Source organism: Orussus abietinus, unplaced genomic scaffold, assembly GCF_000612105.2.
Source record: "Orussus abietinus isolate OABI.00-Male unplaced genomic scaffold, Oabi_2.0 scaffold4, whole genome shotgun sequence".
Lineage (NCBI taxonomy): Eukaryota > Metazoa > Arthropoda > Insecta > Hymenoptera > Orussidae > Orussus > Orussus abietinus.
In genome coordinates, this window is record NW_019396014.1 from 2576668 (window position 1) to 2590468 (window position 13801).

The window sequence follows — 13801 nt, forward strand, 5'->3', positions numbered from 1 at the left end:
AATAAAAATATTAGGCAAAATGTATTATTTTTTTGAATGTGAAATATAAATTTTATTTGAAGAAGAACAAGTAACCTATCCATCTCCTTCGTTTAATATAATATATCTTCAACCATTTCCTTAAGATCCCTTCTGCGAGCTGTGTCTAGTGCTCGGCATAATTTTAATTTCCAACATTTTTTATCACTAGCATTTTTTTCCATAAAGAATTTCAGTGCCTATTTAAAACATACATCTGTGAATAATTCGTGCTTTATCATTTTTATGAGAACATGTGACATTTACCTCATAACTTTTCTTCTTTAAATTTGGATGGTACTTTGCATCTATTGCATTTATTTCATGTTCCCTTAAATCCAAAAGTCTAGCCACATCTTTCCAATAGTAACCTAATTGTTCGCTTACACCAGTTAATACTGAAATATGATTAAAATGTGTGACAGTAAAATTAATTTTGTTTGCTTTGGAATACAATTATTCGACATACTTTTTCCTTGCAATTTATCCTCCGAATCACCCAGAGATTTTGATATTTTTGTGCCACCATTTTCAAACCTCGGAGCATGACAAGTTAGAGACGACGCACCTTTTAAGTTCTCTTGAGTACTCAACGATTCAAAATCAGGTAAAACTATTAAAAAAAAAAAAAACAAAGCAAATTAACGTGATCGAAGAATGCGCGCAATAATAAATTTGCCATCATAAGAACTTGCCGTTATCGTCTGCATAGTAATTATACAGCGAGACCGGTAGACAACTTCGAAAGCATGTATCATACCGTTCCAACATCTCATCCAATATAGGATCTTTTACAAAGGTTTCTGAAATAAATTTTAGTGGCAGGATTTGATCATATCCCAATATACGGCGTTTCTCCAAAATTCCTATGAAGCACTCAAAGTCGTTTATGTAGTCCATAAGTCGATTGGAGATGTCGTACGAATAAAAATGTTTCAGTTGTTTCAATGCCTCCGTGTCGATGTGACATTGCGAGACTCTTATAAATTCTTTACGTAATTTTATGTAATTGTCCATTTTTCTTATGCTTAAATAACAATTAATATGTTGACTCGGTAAATCACACGACACGAGCATAAAAGGATTATATCTGTAAAATTGAATGAAGAAGTTGCACAGGAAATTGCATTCTTCGAGAGATCGCTGTCTTATATTGCTTCCCACTGTTTCAGGCAACTTATGCAGTATGTGTCGCCGTATATTTTTCGGATAGAGGCTAGTATATATTATATGGAGAGACGAGAGTCGCTTAGCGGCCGTGTATCGAAACCGGTCCACATTTAGCATGGACACACTCTTCTACATAAACTCAAGGACACTTTGTCCATTTTCTTCAAGACGCATCGTACTTTAAGCAAAGAATCCAGTGTTTTCCATTTCGATCTCGAAAGTCTCAGAAGAAGAAACTTAATTTTAATTGAATGTAAGTTCGCATATCGATCCCTCCTAATCCCTCCCGACTACCATTGAAAACCACCGATCCCCCGGGGCAGATCCCCAAAATTTTTTTTTCCCAATTCAAGGTTCTTTATCACGTCTGACATGTCATTATTTTTTTTTTGCCTCCTTACCTATTATACCTTTATTATAATTCTGGAGGGATATTACTCCCTGAATTTCAGGGTAGGACTCGCATAGGAATTCTGAACGTTTTCTTATGGATGTCATAGAACACACCGTGCCGGATTCATTCAGATTCCACCTGGGGCTACGTGATGACGCCACGATCGCGGCGCCATCCCTTCCCTGCGGTTGCGCCGGTCCGTTCGTGTAAAATCACGGAAGGGCTAAGCACGGGCGTTAGTCTCTCGCGGTTTGTCGGGGTTTGCGGTTGTGAATATGATAGTTTAACTGACGGTGCGGTGCGGCGTGAACTCGACTCGAACGCTCGGCGATCCCACCCGTGACCCACGGAGGCTCTCTCACCGCAACCCCTTTTGGGTTCTTCTAACCTAAAAGTTCCTCGCTTGACCGGCACCCTCCTGCCGACACCCCGGCGGCGCAACTCGGCGTCGACCTCGCTATTTACTTATCGATTCGGCGCCGGCTGAGGCGATTCATCGGGTCAAACGCCGCACCGCTTCCTGAGAGACGCTCGGATTTGATTTTGCACTTTGCCGGTAAGCACTTGCACTCGTGTATGTACCTCGAGGTCGACGCGGTATCTCACCGAGGACACGTTTTCGCCGCTATTACCGGTTCAGAAATTCGCAAAAGCTTGCACATCCTCTGTTAAAACGGACCTCGTCGACGTTTTTGAAGAGGAGGTTAACCTCTGCGAAGGAATTTGGTGAAGGGCGGAAGGTGTCTGTAAGTAACGTCATGAATGGCAAAGTAAGCTGTAGTTTAAGATCCTTATCAAGAGCTAGTGGATTTACTTATAGATGGGATATTAACGTACGATCGAGAGATAGCATAGTACAAGTTATAGGAGGGTCACGGGTGGAAACATCATTATCGTCGACTAATTCTGGATCAGGACTATCCTATGGGGAATGGGAACGAGAGCATGGTTTGGAAGAGGTGTTAAAGAAAGGGTGTGGGGAGGAGACAAGTCCGATTGCTTATGATGGTTTGATAGACCACGGTTGAATAGGAACGTTGACCGAGTTAAGGATTAGATTTTCATGACCCAGTTTTGATCGTCTTTAAACTCGTGATAACGATGTGCCATGAAGGAGATAAGAATTGGGTATTCAAATTAATCCGAGCACATAGATGCTTCATGCCCAAACTTTATAATTTCCTATTTTATGAAATACAGGGATTTCATAGATTTTACGTAATGTAACGTGCAGAATAATTCAGCCATTGTCTTGGATGTGTTATTACCAATTTGATACGTTCACCGACTCCTAACAAATATGTAAAATCTTCTCCAGAGGCTTAACGTTTTTCTAGTTCTCTGGAAAAAATATGCATTGTACCTTGTTACGTCACGTTTATTCTTGTACCAAGTGTCCATATATACAATGGGTTGGCAACTAAATGATGCGGATTTTGTCGATAGATGGTATTAAAAAATCCGCGATCACTTAGTTGCCAACCTAGTATTTCCTGTTCTTCCAGTCTAAAATCAAAACAGAAGGTATTAAGATTTAAACCGTTTCTCCATCACGGCACAAATGATCGACAGTATGTGAATCCTTTCGTACATTCTCGCGATCAAGTTATCCCGCCGCCTAGTTTTCCGATTAGGGACAATCAAACATGCATCGATCGATTATGCACCCGCGACATGGGGAATCGGTCGCGATCACTTCGTTAGGAAAAAAAAAAAAAAAAAAAAAAGGGAAAAGAAGGGGATTTTCTTTGAATTCTGGGCTCATCGACAATTACAAACGTTCGAGAATATTCATTTCCTTTGGAAAGTTTTGAGGTTTTTTTTCTGCATGCCCAATGTCGTTTTGGCCCGCGGGGGGGACCGAAGCCGGAACCGCGTAATAACGAGACCTTTGCAATTCATATAAGTTGCCGGGGTCGAGTATACGCAAACCTCGCAGCTTATGCTTATACGTTTCATTCATACGATCCAGAGTCGAGTTTGACCCCCCGAGTACTCGCACGGGACGTTCCGCTTCGCGTTGATCCGCCATTAGCTTCGGAATTTGTTCGGCGCGCTAGTCGGGTGATTTTATTTTCGTCGTATTTTTTTTTCTTCTTTCTCGCTTTCTCTCTCCGTCTCGCGATATCATTTCTGCGGGTGAAAAGAGGAGTGCGCGAGAGAGAGGGAACGCGCGGTAGGATCAGCCGAGGCCGTTCGACCAATCGGAACCCTCGGAGGCTCGAACTCGTTTTCACGGCGCGCGATCAGGGGGTGGAAACTCGGGAGGGGCCGAGGGGCGCCACCGCAGCGCTCCTGCCGGCCGGCGGCCGAATTACGCGCCGCGAGGCGCGAACCCCGCGCCGTCACGTGCTCCCTTGTATTACCTTCTGGGGCATTCGTCATGGCGTCGCGACTCTCGCGCACGTGTCCCTCGCCCATCCGGCATATGCGGTGCAAGGAGGACGCGTTTCGCCGCGTCCGGTAAATGCTAAAAGGACGCGGCGCGGCTGCGAAAAGAACGCGGAGGGGCGAGGGACCGAGTGACGTCATGGCCGCGGAATAGAAGGCGCGCGTGACGTCGCTCCATTAGCGCGAACCCGAGTTTGGCGAATTACATCCAATGTTTTCGTAGCGACGCGGCGCCATTCCCAAGGTAGGACTCCAGGACACTTTTTCGGGGAATTTTATTTGCCCGGTGTGCACGGTAAACGTCGGGGGGCATTCCATTTATGCCGGGCACGGCGAAGAACCGGAGGACGCGGTCGCCGCCATTTTGCTTTCGGGAAAATCCGAAAAAGAACGCGGGCGCCCTCGATGAAATTCAAACTTCCCGTCCCCTTGACACTCGCGGTGGGTTAATTGCCCGTAATTGCGTTGAAATTATTCAGAATCTCGGTTAATTCGATAAATCGTGACTCGAGCGACGTAACGGGCGGCGCGGTCGAGTCGGGAAAAATGGCGCGCTCTCCGGCGACGCGGCACCTGCGGCCGCTTTCTCCCGTTGGATAGCTCGTTGATCCGTTCCCCGGTGTAAATTAATACGTTATCGCGGACCCTCGCTCGCGGAACCGGCCAATCGGCGCGGCCGTGTCCGAACCGCTCGATGACGCAACTTAAGAGACGTCTATGAGGCCCTCCTCGTTTCGCCCATATTTCGCGGTCGACCGCTCGATCGGAAACGGCGGTTCACCTAATGGAAAATATCGGACCGTGACCTGGTGATTTTTCCTGTTTCAGCGAGGTCGCTTCCGGTATCCCGGCTCGTAGGCTAAGAGGGCCCGCCGATCCAAGATGAACAAGATGGACTACATGGAGGTCACCCTCCCGAACTACTCGTATATCTTCAACTTCGAGGAGGAGTTCAAGTTCCAGGACACCAGGATATGGATGACGAATAACTGGAAGAACGGCTTCTATTACTGCGGCATCTACATGGTCCTGATATTCGGGGGCCAGCATTACATGGCCTCCAGGCCGAGGTTCCAGCTCAGGGGCCTCCTCAGCCTCTGGAACACCCTCCTGGCGACCTTCTCCATCATCGGCTTCACCAGGACCGCCCCGGAGCTGATACACGTCCTACGAAATTACGGGCTCTATCACAGCGTCTGCATACCGAGGTGTGTGTGTTCGCAAGGGACGCACCTCCTTAGCTTATCGGTGCACCTCCTCGAGGTCGTTTCCCCTTCTCTTTGCCCTCACCTTGGCGCGAGGTTTTGGGAGATAGCACGTTTTGCGCCGTCGAGAACCGCTCGAGAGCGGTTCGGCACGTGCGTCGTTGCGTTTGCATAATCGGACGGAATTTCCTTCGCGGAGAACGCGACGCGATCAGCTGACGAGAGAGCCGACGACGGAATACGCGACACGTGGGTCTTCTTCCTTCGGGGAACGGTATTCCCCACCGCGAGATCTTGTCGGCGGCTCCTCCTCTGCTCGTAGCGACGCTTATCGTCTCGATGCGCCCTGATAAGCCTTTTAAATTTAAATCCCCTTGGCGAGGAAAGGGACGAGCACGCGATGGTCTCGTCGCCGTCGATTCTGACCGCGTTTCGCGTCACCGCATAGTAATTTATGACGATTAGAGCCGAGGAAACTCTGGAAACGGCTCCAGGTAGTAATCAGCGATGCGAGTTGTGGTCAGGTATGGCGGATTTTTCGCGGAATGTCGCGTTAAGTGCGGCTCGTTATTTCGTCCGGATACCTTGGATGCGAGTTAACACCCTGGGCTCTCGGGATGGAACGCGACGCGGTGCATTAGGCTCGAGGGGAGAATGTCGCAACGCCGTCGCGAGATATTCGGAGAGAGAGGATGCCCGAGGGAAACCGGAGGCCCTTTACGTCACGCGCGTTATGTGAACGTCATTTCTCGAAATCGACGGGAGACGCCTCTACGTTTCTTCGCTCGAGGTTCGGTTCGAAAGGAGGGTCTCACTTTCGCTCGAATCTTACGCGGGTTTTACATGATTTTTATGGGACCTTTTACGCGACTTTGTATGGTTTTTGCGCTACCTTTACATGACTATTTGTACGACGTTCGCGCAATTCAATCCCCGGGGGAATGGTCGTCGAGACAATTTCGAGATTTCCTTGGCTCGTCGGTTGCGCGATATTAATTGGTAATTAGTCAATCTCGTAGATATTACCCGGAGGATCTTAATCCCTGTCTCGGCGTAATCATCCGACGCGGTATCGGAGGTCGCGGTTATCTCCGTATTCCGTACAATGTGCTCGGATCAATGGGTGGGCCAGTTATCGCCGAGCTGCCGGTCAACGATTCGAGATTAGCGGGAACGTCCCCACCGTGGAGGCGCGTCCCGGTCACGCGCCTCCGACTCGCGGATCGGGGGTAATCGAGGGGAAGTGCCGAGAGAGGGAGAAACGTATGGGCGAAAAAAAAAAAAAAAAGAGAGAAATATGGTGTACGAAGGTCGGTCTTGTGATCCCGTTGCAGCTTCATCGAGCAGGACCGGGTGTCGGGCTTCTGGACGTGGATGTTCGTCCTCTCGAAGCTGCCCGAGCTGGGGGACACGATCTTCATCGTACTCCGGAAGCAGCCGCTGATCTTCCTCCATTGGTACCACCACATCACGGTGCTGCTCTACTCCTGGTTCTCCTATACCGAGTTCACGGCCTCGGCCCGCTGGTTCGTCGTGATGAACTTCTTCGTCCACTCGATCATGTACTCCTACTACGCCCTGAAGGCGATGCGCTACCAGCCCCCGAAGTTCATCTCGATGGTGATCACGACCCTGCAGCTCGTCCAGATGATCATCGGCTGCGCGATCAACCTCTGGGCCTACCAGTTCCTGGAGTCCGGCCAGTCCGAGTGTCGCATCTCCAGGGTCAACATCAAGTTCAGCCTGACCCTCTACTTCAGCTACTTCGTCCTGTTCGCGCGGTTCTTCCGCAAGTCCTACCTGAACGACGGGCGCAAGTCCGACAGGAAGGCCTACGAGAACGGGGCCGTCGGCCACGCGGTCGAGGACTACGGCAACGGCAAGCTCAAGGAGACGTAAGGACCACCCGGGGCCCGGTCGAAGGCTGCGCGGAGGACGAGCTCGTCGGGGCTCTCTCACCTCGAGTTGGCCGGGTGGTCCGGCACACCGGAAAGACCCGAGGACCTCGGAAGCTCGACCGAGCGATAGCCTAGATACCGTTTAGCTAGCTTAAGTATCGCGGAGCCTTGGAACCCGGACCTCGGGGGGCGGGCAGCGAGGCCCTCCTCGGGCTCCGGGTCCAAGGAGGCTCGGGGGATTCGCCCGGAGAAGAATCCTCGAAGCTCCGGCACGCACGAAAATGAAGGAACCGATGGGTCGCGGGTGCCGGAGATGTTTTACGCCGATCGGTGAAACCGCCGGTCGATGGATCGTTTGACGAGGGTTTCCACTCGCGGTACCGCCGATCCTCGGGGGTGGGAAGTGGCCGACTTTTTCTTGTTTTTGTCTTTTTTGTCATTTCGTCAAGTGGCATTCTTCGGGTCTAAGGTATTCTTCGGAACGGCTTTCGCGGGGACCCTCGCCGCGATTCGGACGAGACCGCGAATCGAACGACGTCGATTACGTTGTAATAATTCACGCGTCGGGGGAAGAGTTCATACTTGGGGACGACACTCGGAGAATATCGAATGAGTCACGGTCGGAAGGACAACGACTCGGTGGACGAGCTCGGATTATTGCGCGTACGTGAATTATGCATGAAATGCACCTCCACAATGGAGCTACTCGAGGAGCTCCGATCACAGAGGTCTACGAGCCTCGACATTTTTTTTTTTTTTTTCGGTCGCGATCAAGAGCGCGCCGGGGAAAAGGAGAGACCGACGGACGGTCAATGAAGTCGCAAATATGGTAATTGAGTAAATGTTGCTCCTTCGGTGGATACCGGACGAGTCCACTAGTCGTTGGAATTCTTCTTTATAGAAAGGGGAACGTTTTCGGCCTCGGTGTTCTTTTTTTACAATTCGAGTCTCGCCCTTATCGCGGTAAGGGTTCGCCGGCAGACCCGAGTGGAGGCGCACGAGGAGGGATAAGGAGTAAAAATAAAGATTAAGGTTCTTTTACGTTGTTATCCGCGAAGGGGAGGAAAGGAAGAACGCGAGGTGTTATCGTCGGTGTACCACTTAATTCGGATCCGAGGGTCCCTTTGTGGGGAGACCTTTTGTAAAAAGGAAAAAAAAATAGAGGAAACCCGAAAACGAGGGAGAAACCCGCGCCACTTCCAGAGCTCGCTCGGATTCGGTCGAGACGGAATGAAATTTCGCGATCGGTCGACACACGTACACACACACACACGGGGGAGGGGGGACAAAACAATGGCACTATTTTCCGCAGCGAGCCTTCGCTTCTTCCGTTGGCTCGGTCGTTTTAATGATGATGCTTTTTAAATGCCGCGAGGCGTTCGCGAGGGATTCATTTTTTTATTTGACTTTACAGATATATATATATATATAAATATAAATATAAATATATGTGTATGCATGTATGTACGTATGTGTGTAACGCGTTTCCTCGACGGTGGGTGAATTCCGAGGGGAGACGACGTACTTTTAAGTGCCGCTGCGATTCGTGCAAATCCGGGGATTTACTTTCGGCCCCTCTGCGGGGGTGGATTCCCCCGAGATATATCCTTCCTGGGAATACGGGAGGACGATGCGCCATTTTGATATTTGCCGTTGCTCGTACCGTTTTCCCGTAACGAAGTGGCGGTCTCCATTTTCTCGCCGCTTTTCGCGGGGGAGTTCAACCCCGGGAGGGGTCGGTTCCGTCGCTTGTACGTTGACTTCTTGTATATCCGAGTGCACAAACCACGCCGTTAACGCTGTAGTCCCAGGCGAAGCGGCGAAACGGCGGAATTCCCCGGGATTTTTCTCGCGTTTCGCCGGTTTTCCGGCTCGCCTGGAGGAGGTTTCGATTTGCCCCAGGGTCTGCTTTTTCGTTTTCGGCGGTGACCGGGAACGAGGCCGTTGTTTAACGAGGGTAATCGCTCGTCGTTCCCTCGTAACGAGCTCGTCTTCGGAAATGTTTCCCTCTTGCGGTTCCTCGAGGGGAAATTTTCTTGACGGTGACGACATTTTTTTACGCTCCCGGTTCCTCCAGAGAGAGAGAGGAATTTCCTCTCGCGGGGAAACCCCAGGAAGAGAGCTCGGTTTCACCTCGAGGACTCTTCGCCGGGGAGGGATGTCGGAAGAAAGCGAAGGCCACGAGGATTTGTTGGAAACACTCGGGAGGGACAAATTCTTTTTCGGGAAAAGTGACGTGACGTCGTCGCGCGCAGCTTTTCCGATCGATCCCAGTCCTCGCCCTCTCTCTCTCCCTCTCTCTCTCCCTCTTTCTCTCCCTCTCTCGTAACTCTCGACCTCGCTCGGATTTCGAAAATGGACATTATTAAGGTCACTCGGGGAACTATCCTAGAAGCTTCTCTGGATTTTTGGTTTCTCGAAGGCGATCAATATACCGGTATAAGTGGCTTATTTGTTAACGTGAAAAATTAATTTGGACGATCATGATTATTTTTTTCAAAGCGCGCCAATGTTCTCGGGCTGTTATAAGGGATTTTCAACGAGGCGCGCGCAGGCCTCCCGTTAGTTCCCGCCGAGTGGCGCCGCGATCGCGTTTCGCTGCCACTTTCCGCGCCCCCGAGAAATGGGAATCGGAGGAGAAGGTTCGCGGTCGAGCTTTCGGAAAATAAGGAACGTGATTTTTTTTCCCCTTTTGCGCTCCTGGGGCGCAAGAATCGGCGCTATCGCGCGTTTCCGCTTATGGATATCGACGGGTGTTGCGCATAAAAGCCGACGAGGCTCGAATGGAATGCGCTGACCGATGACGCGAATCGTCCGCACCGGAGAAAGCTTCGAAATCGTCACGTCCCGCGTTCCCGAGTATGGCAGACGATCGGGTTCCCTCGGGCTCGTCTTCCCCGCGGGATGAGGTTCTCTTCGAGGTCCTCTTCAAGACTTGGAACGCCTTCGGGGTGACAGGCAAAGTAGGACTAGCTTTTTCTTTTATTTTCCGTTCTCTAAGTTTCGCTTTCTCGGGTCCAGGACCTAGGTCACTGCAACTCGTTGGAGAGCGATTCGGCATTTCGGGCGTCGTCGGTTTCCTATAAGCAAAAGCCCCATGAATATTTAACGCCTCGATTTTAATGCTCGACGGTGACGACTCCGTTTGCGCGGAGCGTCGCTCGCTGTCGGGAGTAATTTAAATGCCCGGGGACACTTGCGTTCGGAAATGAGCGCGGACATGAAAGGGTAATCAGCTCACAATTTCGAAATTAATTCGCAATAAGACCGTCGGTGGAAACGTTTGAATGGCGGCCGGGCCTCGCCGTCATTCAACCGGAAAATTAGCGTCCGAGGAAGATATGTATATTTATACATAAACATTTGCATTGGAGTAACCGGGATTTCTTCGCGTTCGATCGATTCGATTCCCTCCCACGTGCGGCATAAATTCTGACGAATGATAAATGAAAATGACGTCAGCGTCGGTTCCGCGTTTTTTTTTAATTTTATTTTTCGCGTAAACTCGCGCTTTTTTTTTTAATTTTATTTTTCACGTAAACTCGCACTTTTTTTTTTAATTTTATTTTTCACGTAAACTCGCGCTTTTTTTAAATTTTATTTTTCACGTAAACTCGCGCTTTTTTTTTTAATTTTATTTTTCACGTAAACTCGCGCTTTTTTCGCCTTTTAGGAGCGCGGAAGAAAGTCGGCCGTCGCGGAAATTGAATTCCGGTCGATACGCATCGTGGTTTCCGTTTTTCACCTCTAACGGGAGAGTCTCTTTTTCCCGTGGAAATTCCCGCCCGGTAATTAATCTCGAGAGGTCGGTCGACCGGACGATCTTTGGCGTCGTCGAGGATCCGAAAAGGAAAAAATCGGAAAGTCCCTCGGACCCAGGGGCCGTTAAGGAGATTCGTTTAAAAATTAAAAGCGAAGCGGGGACTCCGGGGATCGCCTTCGGGACCGTTCCCCTCTTCCCGGAGGGGATTGGCAAGGAGCCAAGAAAAGAATCGCCGGTTTAATCCCTTCGATCCCCTCGAAGCGGTTGGCAAGGCTTTTTCGTCGTCTTGCATACGTGCTCATTTATTTTCCCCTGATATTATCAAGGACTTTATCCGAAAACAGACGTAGGATGGACCTCGCGCGTCGACCGACCGTGAAACCGGCATAATCGAGAGAGGACAAGGAGGCCGTTTTCCTCCTCTGTCGATTTTTATTCTTTATTTTTTGTTAGGCGATTGCGCGGCGCAATTTGACGACAGCCTATTTAATTTCGTTGTCCTTATCTATGGGTGGGATGGGAGGCGAAAAATGGCGAGGTGAGGTTGCCAGAGATAGTTCCTCCATTTCTCCATTTTTCCTAGGGTCCCTAATTTTCCTTACGCCCCCGAGTACCGTTCGAGCACCACCGTAAGCACAAAAGCAGACCCGAAATGGAGTTAAGGGATGCGACGAGTCGATATATCGTTCGACTCGTCCCATGGCTAGTGGATCGACATCCGACGAGTCGATATATCGTTCGACTCGTCCCATGGCTAGTGGATCGACATCCGACGAGTCGATATATCGTTCGACTCGTCCCATCGCTAGCCGACGAGTCGCGTCGGGATCAGCGCACAAATCCGCACGGGGGAAGACGCACGTTTTCGCGTATTCTTTCCTTTCGTTTCTTTCGTTTTCTCCGCGGCCCTTTTCCTTTCCTCCTTTTTATCATTACCGTTGACTTGCACTGGTGCAATCATCCGTTGGCCGCAGGCCGGCCACGAGAGGGCGCGAATCGCTCGATTCGGATTGCGGCGGACCTTTCGTTCGGTCGTTTCGGGAGAGCCGCGCCGATGGATGCCACGGGGTCGGGTGCATCGTGAACCAGACCCGGACGAGGAGAGAAGGGGAAGGAAGGAATAGAAGGAGCGTACGCGCGACTCTTGCGTGTAAGTCCGCCGATAAGAGGACACCGCTCGGCTCGGGTGGTCGATCGAAGCGGGCGCGACTTCGGTTTATCGCGAGCCTTGTCGGTCGTCATCCCCGTAGAATTTAATTACCGGGACATCCCTAGTGGGTCCGGCCAGGAACGAGGAAAAATCCCCGAAGGAATGGGAAAGCTCGCGGGGATATTCCCCTTGCGGCGCTCGATAGCGAGACGAGAGGACGAGCGTTTATTTTATAAATTGTTAATTCGGGGCTTACGAAAAGTGTCGTTGAAATTACCCTCGTACCGCCGTCGCCGGTCGAGGGGACGAAGGTTTATTTTTTTCTATCAGCTTCCCGGTAATCTGGGAAGGTACGCGGTCAGGGTCGCGTCCCCGGGATGTCCCTAGGAGGCGCCGTCGCCCGTGGCCGCGCGATAGTCGATGGTCCTTTCTCGGGAGGCGGCGCTCTCCCTTTCCCGAATTCGGCTCGCGCGGTTTCTTCTTGAAACGATGCCTCCGTAACCCGCGAAGTCGAGGAGACTTCGACGCACCTATGAAAATGCGTCGGCGTCCGAAGAAACGCGAGCGCGAGAGGGGAAGGAAACGTCGCATTTTGCTTACATTTAACGGGAAGATGAACGGTGAGGGAGGCCAAGTCGAGAAGAACGCTCCTTTAAAGCTTTTACAGGCCGCAATCGCCCCCCGATCCTGTAACCGGGGTCGTGGAGTTCGCCATCTTGGAACTTTCGAATGCGGGCCTCCCATTGGCGGAGACGGGTCACGTGACTAGGTGGTTTCCAAAATGGCGGACCGCAGCTCCGATGGACGAGGGAATCGACAAGGGTGTCGGGGGAAGGGAAATTCGGCGCGAGTCCGTTCAAATTTTTTCACGTTCTCGGGCACCTTTTGTCATCGCGTGTGTACGTATGCATAGGCAATGACGTTGATATAAATAAAGAGAAAACGATTTCCGAAGTTCGACGGCATTTCAGTTTGGAGAGTCACCGACGGGGGTTCGAAACACCTTGACAGGTCTCTTGAAAAATTCTTCCTTAGAGATTAAGTAGTCGACGGTATTCTAGAACGCGAGGAGTCGCGTCTCGTTTGTTCCTTTTTTTTTTTTTTACGGTCGAATCGTTTGCGAGATTCGCAGTTAAGTGCTGGACGCGTTCGGGAGGACGAGACCTTGACCCACGCCTGGCGAACGCGTGATGGCGATAACTCCTACCCTCCGATACGGCGCAGAGCTACAAAGTTAAGATTATAATGAAAACATCACGCGATCTCTGACATCCGATTATCGAGTCCAGCTTGATCGGAAACGATGGCCAACTCTGCGGACGTTGCCCCGGAGACATCCAGACTTCGCCGTGGATTAAGGAGGATACCCGATCATCCGACACCTGCTTCTTCGTTCGTCGCATACGATTGGCCGCCACGTAGCGCCGATAATGTTCCGATTAAGTCGAAAAAGGGGCGGTTAAGCCCCGTCTCGAAAATAAAATTGCGATAAGTCGATCAATGACCAAATTCGGCCGGCTACCGCAGGGCGCGATTAATTCCGCCGACGTAAATCGTACGAGACGCTCCGCGAGAGGAACTCGGGAACCCGATCCTTCGGAAAATTACGCGAGAACTCTTTCTTGCAGGTGGGAATGATTAATTGGATCTGGCTGCACCTCCCGCTTAACTCATTGAGGCACGGTGGTATTAAAAGTGTCCCACCTTTTTAACGCGTGAACATGCACGGTGGGACTACTTGAGTCCCACTCTATGACAACAAACTTAATTGAATTATTATTATTTTTTCATGTTTTTACATTGTCATTCCCG

General features: G+C 50.4%; 2 protein-coding genes across 4 annotated transcripts; one reads left to right on the forward strand and one right to left on the reverse strand.

Moving 5' to 3' along the window:
• Positions 1–23: 23 nt before the first annotated feature.
• Positions 24–1166, reverse strand: LOC105695734 (fas-associated death domain protein). Its single transcript, XM_012417592.2, has 4 exons — positions 714–1166; positions 488–631; positions 286–416; positions 24–218 (listed from the first exon to the last, which is right to left on the reverse strand). The coding sequence occupies exons 1-4, from the start codon at positions 1093–1095 to the stop codon at positions 93–95; spliced, it is 783 nt and encodes a 260-aa protein (XP_012273015.1). The 5' UTR covers positions 1096–1166; the 3' UTR covers positions 24–92.
• A 657-nt stretch (positions 1167–1823) lies between these two features.
• LOC105695559 (elongation of very long chain fatty acids protein 6) lies at positions 1824–13486 on the forward strand. Of its 3 annotated transcripts, none has more exons than XM_012417199.2 (3): positions 1824–2328; positions 4802–5181; positions 6513–13486. In XM_012417199.2, exons 2-3 carry the CDS (start codon positions 4856–4858, stop codon positions 7075–7077), a joined length of 891 nt encoding a protein of 296 aa, XP_012272622.1. In that variant the 5' UTR covers positions 1824–2328; positions 4802–4855; the 3' UTR covers positions 7078–13486. The 3 variants fall into 3 exon arrangements, with proteins under 3 accessions (XP_012272622.1, XP_012272624.1, XP_012272625.1); XM_012417201.2 differs by having other exon boundaries at positions 1824–2138; XM_012417202.2 differs by lacking the exon at positions 1824–2328 and adding an exon at positions 4128–4217.
• The last annotated feature ends 315 nt before the right edge of the window (positions 13487–13801 follow it).